General features: G+C 36.7%; 1 protein-coding gene across 1 annotated transcript; it reads left to right on the top strand.

The window, feature by feature from the left end:
- Positions 1-1,803: 1,803 nt before the first annotated feature.
- LOC131326126 (TOM1-like protein 6) lies at positions 1,804-9,257 on the top strand. The gene is made up of 8 exons (XM_058358734.1): positions 1,804-2,004; positions 3,844-3,922; positions 4,120-4,221; positions 5,225-5,338; positions 6,303-6,466; positions 7,702-7,783; positions 7,875-7,960; positions 8,647-9,257. The coding sequence occupies exons 1-8, from the start codon at positions 1,817-1,819 to the stop codon at positions 8,864-8,866; spliced, it is 1,035 nt and encodes a 344-aa protein (XP_058214717.1). The 5' UTR covers positions 1,804-1,816; the 3' UTR covers positions 8,867-9,257.
- The last annotated feature ends 2,963 nt before the right edge of the window (positions 9,258-12,220 follow it).

Genomic DNA, 12,220 nt, shown 5'->3' on the forward strand with positions numbered 1-12,220 from the left:
TTTGGAATCCTCTTTTGCAGAATTAACCATGAAAAACATGGTCAGTTTGAATATTGTATACATTTCAAAATATTTTTATAATAATTTTGCAAAAATAATTCATGAAAAACACGGTCGATTCCGCCATGTTTCAAAAGGCTTCATGATATTACATGGTCAATATGAAAAAAATAAATATGATTTCGAATTTAAATCGGTGAGATTTAGTTATTACGAATTTTTTAAATATTGAAATCTTCTTTTGTAATTATCTTCCGTAATTATTGTGGTCGAATCCCAATAAATTAGGAAATGGTTGAATCCCATTAAATGAATAAATGGTTAAATTCCACTAATTTAGGAAGGACATATACACACACATATGGATATCTTATTAAAAGGGTAAGATAGGTAATTCACTATCTAAAAGGTTGAAAACATAACTGTTCAAAATGACAAGGATGAATACTTACGTGGGATGAGATCTGAGGATGAATATTTAAGCCCCCCGAGTTGAAAAGGTTAGCAGGAAAGTTGAAAGGATGAAGAATTATAGAGGGAAAATAACTGAATGAAGGACAGGAGAAAGTAAAGGGTATTTTGGTCTCATCCAACAAGTTGTGTTCGAAAAAAATAAGTTTTTCACTTTGCCCCGTTCCAAATTAAAAAAAAAATTATTTTTAAAGAAGACAATTTTAAGCTTAAAAATAATAGACTTATTAAAATTTAAAAATATATAATTTGAATCTTGTTTGATTATACGGTGCAAAAAAAATTAAAAAATTATTTTTCATTTACATTAATTTTGAATTTAAAAATATGAAATAATTATTTATTTTTTAAGAAGGTGTTTTAAAACGGGGCCAGGTTTCATTTATGGAGTGTTAATGTGCCTTAATTACTGTATAACAAAACTCTTTTATGTTATCGGTCCACACACCAAAAATGATTTGTACTTTTGTAGGGTGAAGTACATTAACTTTAAGTAGGACTTTCGGTTGAGTTTTAGGACTTTTTTAGTTTACTAGTCAAACAGATATGCAACACCACATTAACTACCTTTGGTTGAGTTCTGCTTAACTTTGAGGACTTTTTGAAAATTTTGTCCTTACTAAAAAAATCGCGTTCGTTAGTTTTGCGCTAAATTTTTGAAGATTATTGATTCATTTCGACGAAATATCTATTTTTTGCACTTTTTTGGCTTAAAAGTGTATATTTCTCAAAATATTTTGGTAAAAGTAAAAATTTTGGATTTTTCAATTCCTTTCGTCAAAATAAATTAATAATCCACTAAGGTTTGGTAGGAAATTAATAAAAAGAAAAAAAAAATTGAATAAAAACAAAACTCACCTTTTACACTTTTTACTTAGTGGAACCCACCGTAGTTTGGAATTTGAGAAATGAAAAAGAAAGAAAATGGAAAACTTTGAAGAGAGTTTGGAATTCCCCCCTTCATTTCTTTCCTTTTCCCTAGATACCAAACACACCTTTACTTTCAAGATTCAAACCAAACCGGCCGGTCGGATCCGATTTGAAGACATCGACTCCCCTGTCATTGTCATTGACAATAACCACACCACCAGAATCCGGCAATCCTCTCTCTACAAACTTCAAACGTTGCTATCGCAATGCATCATCACTCAGAAAGTATCAAATTCTCACGGTGCTGATGTCGTACTGGATTTTGCAGCCTTGATCTCTCATTCTCAAATCCAAACACCAGCAGCGGTCCCTACTTTAACAGAAAAACAGTTGTGTCGCTGGAAACAGGGGCTGCTGCTTCGGAGTGAGAAAAGTTAGAGAGAGAGAGAGAGAGAGAGAGAGAGAGAGAGAGAAAATGATGCCAACAATGATGCCATCGTTTTATTTGGAACAGATGGTGCCGTCGATTTCATCTTCCTCTTCTTCTTCTTCTTCTTCGCCGGCGGCGAGTGTTTTAGTCGAGAAGGCCACGAGCTACCTTCTCATCGATCCCGACTGGACTCTCAACATGGAGATTTGTGATTCCATAAATTCCAGCGACCGGTACTGTGCTCACAAATCTCAGTTTTTATTTTCGATGTTTTGAAGTTGACCTTTGGTTTCTTTGCATTGTTGGGAGAAATTAGGCTTCTATTTCATGTTTGGTGGATGTCAGTACTCTGTAGGGGTGTTTGGTAGCCTCCACGGCACATTATTCATTCTGCATTGCTGGATTTTTGGCGTTTGGGAGAAAATTGAGGATGCAAAACCTCCTCTTGAGTTTATTTTCAAATTGTGTCTCCATTGGTAGGACCTCCGTTTCAAAAGGATTGTTTGGTCCGCGAAACAAGAACTTAAAATTAGTGCATTTTTGTCAAATAAAATTTTATTACTCCTACATATCAATTTGTTCTTTCATTTATGGGGAGAACGGTTTTTTTCCCATGAAACACACTCTTTGTAAATTTCCTTTCGTGGATCGAACAATCTTTTTGGAACAAAGGGAGTAGATGAGAAAACCATTCGGATAAACGATTTGACGAATGTTCTATTTTATTCCAAAAATGCTAGGAACACATCAAAGTGGACATCCATTTGTACAAGTGAGAGAGAAGTGTAAAATGGATGTAAATTTTGACGTGTCCCTATCATTGCTCATTTTCTCCTCTCTTTTGCCCGGGGAGGCATGCTTTATGAAATGAAAAAATGAAAATCGTACCTTGGAGATGCTTATCTGTTTTGCTTTCCTTTGTTTGTTTGGAAAAAAAGTTTCAATGTGACGGTTAATTATAACACTATCTCACATGATTTGGAACCCATGTATGTGTGGTTCCCAACCTTAGTTACACGAAGCGGGAGCGGGGACGGGAGCGGGGGCGGGGACGGGGGAGCGGATGATCATAGAAGTGTGGGAGCACCATTGGGAGCGGTTAGGAAAAATTATTAAAATTATAAATATATTTTGGAATTTTATATTGTTAAATGTCAATATAAAAATATTATTCTACCACATAAAATATTACTATTAAAATTCTAAGTTTCTAGTTATATTTCAACATTTTTATTGTAGCACATGATTACACAATAGAGCTCTTTGTGCATATTAAGTAGGCGTAAAAGTTAAGGGCATTAATATGACTCTAGAAGGTTAATATCAGATGTGCTTACTAACAAGATCAAAACAATTTTAAAGGTTCCAATTGCAATTTGAATCGTAAGTCTCTCAACCGTTTTTTGGGTGTAAGTTCCCGTATAGGTAAGGAACGAGTTCCCGTCATCATTGGGACGGGTTTCTTGGAGTTTCCTTCGACGGGAACGCGGAAACGCGTTTCCGTCGAAGAAACGTGGGCATAGTTGAAAGTTCCTGCAACTAAGTTCCCAACCCATGTGAGAGTGGCATTACAAATAAACATTGCATTGAAAATTTTCTCGTTTGGTAGATTCGAGAACAAAGGGAAACTGCAAACCTAAACTCAAGTACTACTTTACTATTGCTGGTTCAAGAAGTAATATATATTTACTTTTCTTGTTCAGAAGTCACGCTTTAAGAGATGGAAACTGCAAATTAGGAGCTGCGTGCTGGGTTTCTTTGTTTCTTTTGTTCATTGATTATGACACATTAGGGTTTAAAAACCTTGCAAGTTTTTTATACGTATGCTTTGTTACATGCAGTGCACGAGACTCCCGCTACTCCATGTATGGGGAAGCGTTCGATGTAACAATTTGTTTATCATGCCAATTTTTATTTTTTTTGATAGGCAAATCATGCCAATTACTAAGTGAATGAGATTAAATTCCTTTAAGGAACTATTAGTTTACAACTGGATTTTTGTTTCTTAATCACTTCAAAGAAGTCCGTAGAATACTTTGTGGTGGTTTGAAGTGGTTTGTTAAATTGCTCAGGGTGGCAAAAGATGTTGTGAAAGCTGTGAAGAAAAGGTTGCAGCATAAGAACCCTAACGTCCCCTTACTTGCCTTGACGGTACTTGTTCTTAGAAACTCTCCCATTACCTTGGATTTGATACATCTGTTTTTACTTTATTTAGCTAGGATCAACTCAGGAACGGGTTCATTTTGTGGTCACTTCACTTTTGTACGATATATCAGTTTCAATACTTGTTTGAATGGGAATCTAGAGACCTTTTCTCGCTATTCCATTTATTTGTATCATGTTTGTAGCTTCTGGAGACAATGGTAAAGAATTGCGGGCATGATGTGCATCTTCAAATTGCTGATAAGGATATACTGAAGGAGATGATCAAAATAGTGAAGAAGAAGAAGGTGAGTTTTCCCTTTATATGTGTGGATACTGGCTGAGCACAAGGAGCCTGGTGGTCTTTGAATCACTAAAGAACTAATTTTATGTAGATAGTTAGTTTCCCTATTTACATGTTGTTTGATGGTTGTACTGTCTTACATACAAAGTTTTTGCGATTTTTGGTGCGACTGTTATGCTGCACTATTGCACAGTGAAATGGTTCTTGACATGTGAACACATTCTCCCCAAGAGTCATAGGTGTAATGACTTAAATTACCTCGTTTAAAATGCCACACTTCATTAGGTAGTAACCTAACTGCTTTTTGAAGAACATGATGTTCTTTCTTTACCTCTATTACATTTGTCGTAAGTGAACAGGTAGCCCTGCACGGAGCTCAATGAAAAAATAGGATTCATGTAGCCAACACCAATTTATTGGGACACAAGACTCAGTTTGGTTTGGTATTACGCTGTTCAAATTGTGCTCCGGTGTAGTATCAAAATATCCCCATGTGTTTTTTGAAGGTTTATTTGTGTATGTTTGGAGTGACAGAGGAACTAGTGGAATCAGTGTGTCTGAATAACCATTCTACAAGCTGTTTTATGTATTCTCTTTTTTCATGTGGTGCATGTCTAGTATCTTCCATTAACTTGTAGTCGTCAAGGTTCTTTACTTTTGTAAGTTTGATCATGAGCCATGTATGCAAAACCACTGACTTGATTAGCATGTAAAGTACTCATACATATAACCATTCAAACTCATGTGTACGACTTAATTATTTGGATCCCGTGGCACATACCTGCCCTCCATGTTTTTCCATTTTTCCTTTTTTTGGCAATGTGTATTGTAGATCATCGTTAGGTGCTTTGCATTATCTCCTGTTATTTGATTTGCATAATTAGCTTTCTCCTGTAATAAGGAACTTTCTTTACGATAATTTTCGTTTGTTTGCCACTTATTTGGTCTTGTTATGACACTTCTACATTGCCTCAGAAACATACGCTGTTTTACCATTCCATTTGCAGACAGATATGCATGTAAGGGACAAAATCTTGGTGCTCCTAGATTCATGGCAAGAAGCATTTGGTGGCCCGGAAGGAATATATCCACAATATTGCAGGGCATATGAGGAACTAAAAGTAAGCATATACTTGATTCAATTGTCATCTTTACCTGGTTGCTTTTGCTATAGCAATTGTTTCGTGACAACTGATAGTCGTATAGTACCATAGTAAGAAGCTATGTGGATGGAGGGGTGAGAAAAGAAAAGAAAGGGGTGTGTTCTCCCTTATTAGTGAGAAAAGAAAAGAAAGGGGTGTGATTTCTCACCCTCCCATCCAAATAACAGTGAGAAATCAAATTCTCACAAGCGACTGGTAGAGTTCCGGCAACTCTTCGACGAGCTAAAATTCTCTCCCTCTCATCTCCGGCAAACCTGGTACTCTTTCTCTCTTCTCCGGTGACGCATAGCCACTCGTCTGACGACGATCCGATGAGGGTGGACCACACGCTCCCCTTTCTCACGAAATCTCGCCACTTTTGGCGAGAAACGGAACTAGGCTTGGGAGGGGTTCTGGTCTCCCTCCATCTCTCACCCTCTCTCACCTTCTTCCCCTTCCAAACGAGGGAGAGATTGAGCTCTCTCCCCGTTTCGTTTCTTCTCTTGCAAACTCTCGCGTACCAAACGAGCTGTAAGTGTTTTGTCGGAGTTGTCTTTTCTCCTTTGCGGAGTGGTCAAGGTGTAATGAGTTCGTAGGATCCTGGTCATAAACATGGCATTTTCTGAGTGAATGACAATAAGCAGTAGGTTTATGTTATTTACCAATATCCTTTAGAGTTGCTTCTATCATCTATCTCATGAGAAGTATATTTCCTCTAAAGCAGAGGAATCAAAAAAGCAAAGCATCTTTCAGCTAACGCATATTTCCCCTAGTATTCTCAATTTTGGGATTGGTAAATGTGTATTAGCATTTTGTGCTTCGATGTGACTGTAAAACTATTACAGCGGAAATTTTTTTACGCTCGTGAATAGCAAATTATGATGAGTATTATAGATTAAAACAAAAATAACATAAAATCATTTCTGGATTATTCTTGTGGCAGTTTGCTGGGGTACTATTTCCCCAGCGTTCACCGGACACAGCTCCAATTTTTACACCACCTGTTTCCACTTCAACTCCGAGACACGCCCAATCAGGTTATGGTATGCCAATCAAGTCTTCAACTTGCCTTGATGAAGCCGTGGCAGCTGATATGGAAAACCTAAGGTTTGGATTAAACTCTGGTTGCACACATATGTATAGCCATGCATGGGCAACCCCTCCTTTTGAAGGTCCAAGACAAAATCCAAAAGTGAGGCTTTTGTTATGCAACATCAAATTAAATGATTCGATAAATGAGGGCTATGATGCACGGACACGGACACGGGGACACGGGAATTCTAAAAAAATGGGGACACGGACACGGCAGGGGACACGCTACGTGTATATTTATTTATTTATATAGATAAATAAATAATTTTTTGACACCCAGAAATTTTTAAAAAATTACAATTTGGCCCCAATTTTTTAAAAAAAAATTAGAGTGTGACCCCCAATTTTTTTTAAATTACAGTTTGGCCCCCCAAATTTTTTTAAAAAATTACAGTTTGGCCCCTTCCGTGTCCCCATCAGTGTCCCCAGCTGTGTCCCGGTAAAAAATTTAAATTAAATTATGGGACATGGCACGTGGCGTGTTCCATACATGTCCTCGCCGTGTCCGATACTGCGATACTTCGACCTCTAGAGGTGTCGGTGCTTCATATGATGAGGGTTTGAGAACAAAACTTCTGTTGGCCTTTTGTAGTTCATTTATCTTCGAATCAAAACTATCACACTGAGCTTATAATTTCGTGTATGCTGGTGTTTTATCCTTGTGAATGAGGCTTCTATACGAGAAATGATGTTTGTTAAGCATTGTCCAACTAGTTTATCTTGTTTTTTTTAGGAGCAAAATTACCAATTAAGCTTCTGGTTATCAAATTGTCCGACATTTTTTCCAATTCAAAATATGGTTAATCCACTTTGTTTGTTTCCTAGTTATAGTTGATGACTAGAACTTTGTCGCGTATTGATCTTCAAAAACATCACTCTGAGATTGGAGACACTATTTATGCGTAGGAGTATTAACATTTTGGATGCATTAGAAAACTATAGAGAGGAAACTGAGAGAATCGGAAGGTGTGATAACAAAACAATTTTCTAGAAACCCGATGAGGCCTTCTTTATATAACTGCAGGGCTATTGCATTTTTTTTCAATGCTTCGTAAGAGTCTTTTTCCTCATTGTGGATAAAAAATCAATAGCATTATCGTATAATTATCAAGAAAATGGGGTCTTGTCCAAATTGAAGGCCTAAGGCAATTGTCGTAATTGCTTAAGCTTGGGCCGCCCCTGTTGCCATGTTACTTTTAATATGCTATTTTCTCCTTATGACTCTCTCTCTCTCTCTCTCTCTCTCTCAGTTTGTCAAGCATAAATTCTATCCGGAGTGTTCTGGATTTCTTAGCTGACATGCTGCAAGCTGTGAATCCAAGTGACAGTGCAGTAAGTGCAACTTTCTCCTTTACTTTGTCCCGGTGCCATCCTATTGTTTTAGTCTCACTTGCTTCTTCTTTTTTTTGTTTTGTTTTTACAGTCTGTAAAAGGCGAAATAATAGTTGATCTTGTCAACCAGTGTCGTTCCAACCACAAGAGGCTGTTGCAAATGTCGACTAAAACTGGGTATATTTTATGGGCTTTGTCTCTGCTATTCAACTTTGCTTGGTTCTTTTATTTTTTGGTATTAGCTGGTTCTCTCTCTCTAGCATCATTATGTGCAAGGATAAAGATTTCCATTTTTTTCCATAGAAACAGTTAAAATGATTCCATTTCCTAAGAGACCAAAACAAGACATTAGTGGAATCATGAAATTCTAGAGTTTCCAATGAAAGACAGCAGAACATGTCACATCGAAAACTACATGACAGAAAAATAGTTGGTGTGCAGAGTTGAAATTATTTTACTATACTTGATGATAGGGTAGAAGAAGTATTAGACAAGTATCTTATGTAGCAGATTCATCTACTATCTATGTCTACGGGTCATAAGGCTTGGGATATCAAGATTCTAGGGTTCCTCTTCACGTCTTTAACGTTGTACTCGCTTCACGGTTTTTGTTTGACTGATACTTTTCTACTCCTTTTTTTTTTTTTACGAATTAGATCATTAGATGCACATCAGTAAGATTCTAAACACTAATTATTCTTCCAATTTCTATTTTTTTCCCCCCTCTTTTGAAATGTTTCTGAAATGTTGTCCTTTCTATGCTTTGCCAAAAAACATACCAGAGCGAAATTTTCATCCTTGATTAAGTGACCCATTTCTTATATGTCTTTATGGTGTTGTGATAATGGTTGATGTTGTGGCAGGGATGAGGAACTTCTTAGACAGGGTCTTGAGCTAAATGATAGGCTGCAAAGTGTGCTCGCAAAGCACGATGCTATAGCTTCCGGTTCCCCATTGCCAACTCAAGCTACCAATTCCAATCCTGGTTCAGCTGTTGAGTCCAGCCTCAAACATGCAGATGTTAAAGAACTGAGCCGAAAACCGGATGCTAGTCCCTCTCTACCATTGCTAATAGAACTGTAGTATAGCTCCATTTCTCAGTATGCTTGTACGTGATGTGAGTAGGATACGTGCTACTACCCTCAGCACCATTTCAATGTTAGGGCAATGTGAAAGGAAGAATAAGAGAGAAAACAAGCTATAAAGAGCTCAATAGTTAGAACTTTTTTATTAAAGTTAATGGAGATTGATTGTATGTCCACTGTGAACATAAAGCTATCAATCATTTATGTAGTGCCACTGCCAGTCCATCATGGAAGACTTTAAGGGGGTTTTTTTTTTTTTTTTTTTTTGGGGGGGGTGGCCCCTTTCTGCAATGAGTGTTGTACCAAAAGCAGTAATGATTTTGTCTTATCAAAACTTGGCCAGGGAAGTGTGAAACATTAATGAGAAAAGAATACTGGTATTCTTTTTCTGATTGGTTCCAATTAGTAAAAAAGTTAACTTTTCTCACCTGCCTTTGTTCATTAGTTTCAGTTGCTTTGTACTCTCTCATCTTGTCTCTACAAATTATGCAAGAAATTTGTAGAAGTAGTAGTTTCCTCCTCATTTGGTATTCGAGATTATCACTAGTTTCTTTAGAAGTCAGGCTAATAAACGGACTGAGCAGTGAATTTTTTAAGTTTGGATTGAGAACTTGACTAGTTCAAAGGTTATGTTCAAGACTCAGTTGTTAATCAGGTTGTCGTTGTTTATCTCAAACGAGTGTTAATGGAGCTGATCACGAGCCAATCTTGAGTGACTTGTGAATTTGTTAAACATCATGAATTGAATGAGCCAAGTATAACTTGATAAGCTTAGTTTCGAAAATGGTTCTACCTTGATTTCTTATATAACATACTGATTTTGAACGAGCTTCTCACAAGTCAAACTCAGGCAATAACTCACGTTGATTTGTTAGTACCGTGTAGAAGTTCTATGTCACTTGTTTTCGTTGCATTATTATCCAGTTAAGAATATTCATTAGATATCAATTTGTTGGTGAAACTGAAAACAAGAGAATATAGCAAATTACAACTTATTTAAGACTGGAAATTGATTATCTGGGAATTGATACCACTTTTAGTTAAAAAAGATTGACATTTCTACCTACTCATTCAAGCGCCATTCGCTAGAACTTATGCTGTACAATTTATCTGAAGAGAAATCAGGAGGAAAATATCTAGGTATATAAACAAGAACAACTCTTTAGCGGCCCGATTAATGTTTGTGTAAAGATTGTAAATGTCCGATTACTTCATTTTCAAAAGATACAAGAAATATTCTCGAACTAGCTTTAATATAGAGGGAGAAGATGCTGCTATAAATAATTGTTTATATGCCTAGATATTTTCCTGCTCTAGTTTATAATATAGAGGGAGAAGATCCATAGTTCTGAATACCGTTTCGGACAGGGTACCGGTTTTTCTACTGGTACGGTACGTACCGGTACCGGTCAGGTACCGGGTACCGTTTCGGATTTACCGCAACTACAATATATATAATAATTATATATAATTATAATTCAAAAAAATCCCCCATACCATGAAATTCATCATAAAATATCTATATTAAGACAACAAAATTCACCATTTTGAGTCCAAAATCAAACATCGCAAGTGTATAAATCGCGCAGAAAAATTCTATTAACAATAATACTTGTCATAAGACGTTGTTACTGATTCACGATCATAATAAATAAATTGTTGTTGTTGGGATTTTGGTGTGAAGTCATAAAACATTGTGTTTGCCTTTTTGTCCCACATTGCTTAGTTACAAAACTCTTTTCCACCTTAAAAGACTTTGCACACTAGCGAGCTTGTGAATGAAAATCCAAGGAGAGGTCTCGCGCGCTCGGGAAAACAGACCATGGCCGAATGCAATTTGGAATTTGTTTTCCGGCCGGTATTTCCCGAAACGACCGGTACCGACCGGTATTTGGCCCGGAGCGGTATTGGGGTGTTAGGGTACCGGTTTCTTCAATTCCGGTACGGTACGGGATTGACAACTATGAGAAGATCCTGCTATAAGTAATTGAAAATATCTTGATTTCTCTTCAGGTACACTTGAATGAGTAGGTAGAAATGTCAATCTTTTTTATTAAAAGCAGTATTATGGAAGATTAATGTTTTTCTTGTTACTTAAAAGAGCAGCATATATATTAATGTTTGTGTAAAGGTTGTAGATTTCCGATCACTTCATTTTCAAAAGATAAAGGAAATATTCTCCTGATAAATATACCTCAATCTCTCCTCATTTTTTAGGCAATGTATCTCTATTTAAATACTCGTATTGTTTATCGTGAACAAATATGAAAACGTCTCAAAATTGTTACTAACGCTATGTGTAGATTACATTTGTCAGGCAGAATAGTCCAATAGAAGAGGTAGTTTATTTAGGTTAGAGACTTCATTACGTAGGCATTAATTCACTAGTTATAATAATACCTAATACTCCCTGCCACCATTGCAAAAATAACAACAATTGTAATCAAAGTGATTAAACAATGATAAATAATATAACCCTTGTCATTGCCTTGTCCGACGTGTCTTTGAATTGTTATCCTCCCATTTGTTTTGTAATGATATTTTAAGGCCAACCATGCCACAGATGCCTGATTTTGGCCACCTATTATATATTGTTTAGATAGATTATATACTTTTGACCTGCTGATCAAAGATACTTATCTTTGCCTGATGGCTAGCTAACCTCTTAATTCCGGAATTCTTGACTCAGGGTTTTGCAATGCTTTGAAGCTAATCTAGTTGTATTTAAGTGGGCACAGTACGTAGTACCTACCCAGAGATATGAAAGTTGCAAAATTTGGGTGCGGGCAGGGCGTAGGAGCGCGAGCATGAAATCATCTTTGAAACCATCCTAAACTACTAGAGTATAATTTGCGAGAGTAATGAAGAGTGCGAGAACTGGAAGCGAAGGTACAATGTATTTTGAAGAATTACGTGACTAAGGATATGACCGGCTCCCTGAAAAGAAATCATGCGCAGCATTTATGTTTTCGACTGACGAGATTGATTTCTAAAATGGATTACTTGGCTCGGGGCAGGCACAACGATTGGGTGGACCAAATATTAGACAACGATTAGTTGAGTCTAATAAATTATCATCTCTAAGTAGCTAGTTAAACAGAATTCCCGGACAGTAGACTGATTTAAATTATTACTAAAACATGCTTAACTTTTTGAGAAAAAGTTTTGTCCGGATCAACCAACAACCCATATTTGTCCAGGTAGCAAATGAGAAAGCGCCACGTCCTCAAATCTCACCAATTGTGGTACTTTTCTTCCCTCCTAGCAACAAATAATGTGGGTCCTCTCTTAACCTTGGTTAACTTTTTTTTACCCTAGTCAATTTAACTTTTCTGAGAGAGAAAAAATAGAA

This window comes from Rhododendron vialii, chromosome 5a (assembly GCF_030253575.1).
Source record: "Rhododendron vialii isolate Sample 1 chromosome 5a, ASM3025357v1".
NCBI classification, from domain to species: Eukaryota; Viridiplantae; Streptophyta; class Magnoliopsida; order Ericales; family Ericaceae; genus Rhododendron; species Rhododendron vialii.

Excerpts from the sequence above, each read along its gene's own strand:
- LOC131326126 (XM_058358734.1), top strand. The coding sequence starts at position 1,817 with ATGATGCCAACAATGATGCCATCGTTTTATTTGGAACAGATGGTGCCG. Across the intron at positions 5,339-6,302 it reads GGGCATATGAGGAACTAAAA|TTTGCTGGGGTACTATTTCC; the intron begins GTAAGCATATAC and ends TTCTTGTGGCAG. Across the intron at positions 6,467-7,701 it reads GCTGATATGGAAAACCTAAG|TTTGTCAAGCATAAATTCTA; the intron begins GTTTGGATTAAA and ends TCTCTCTCTCAG.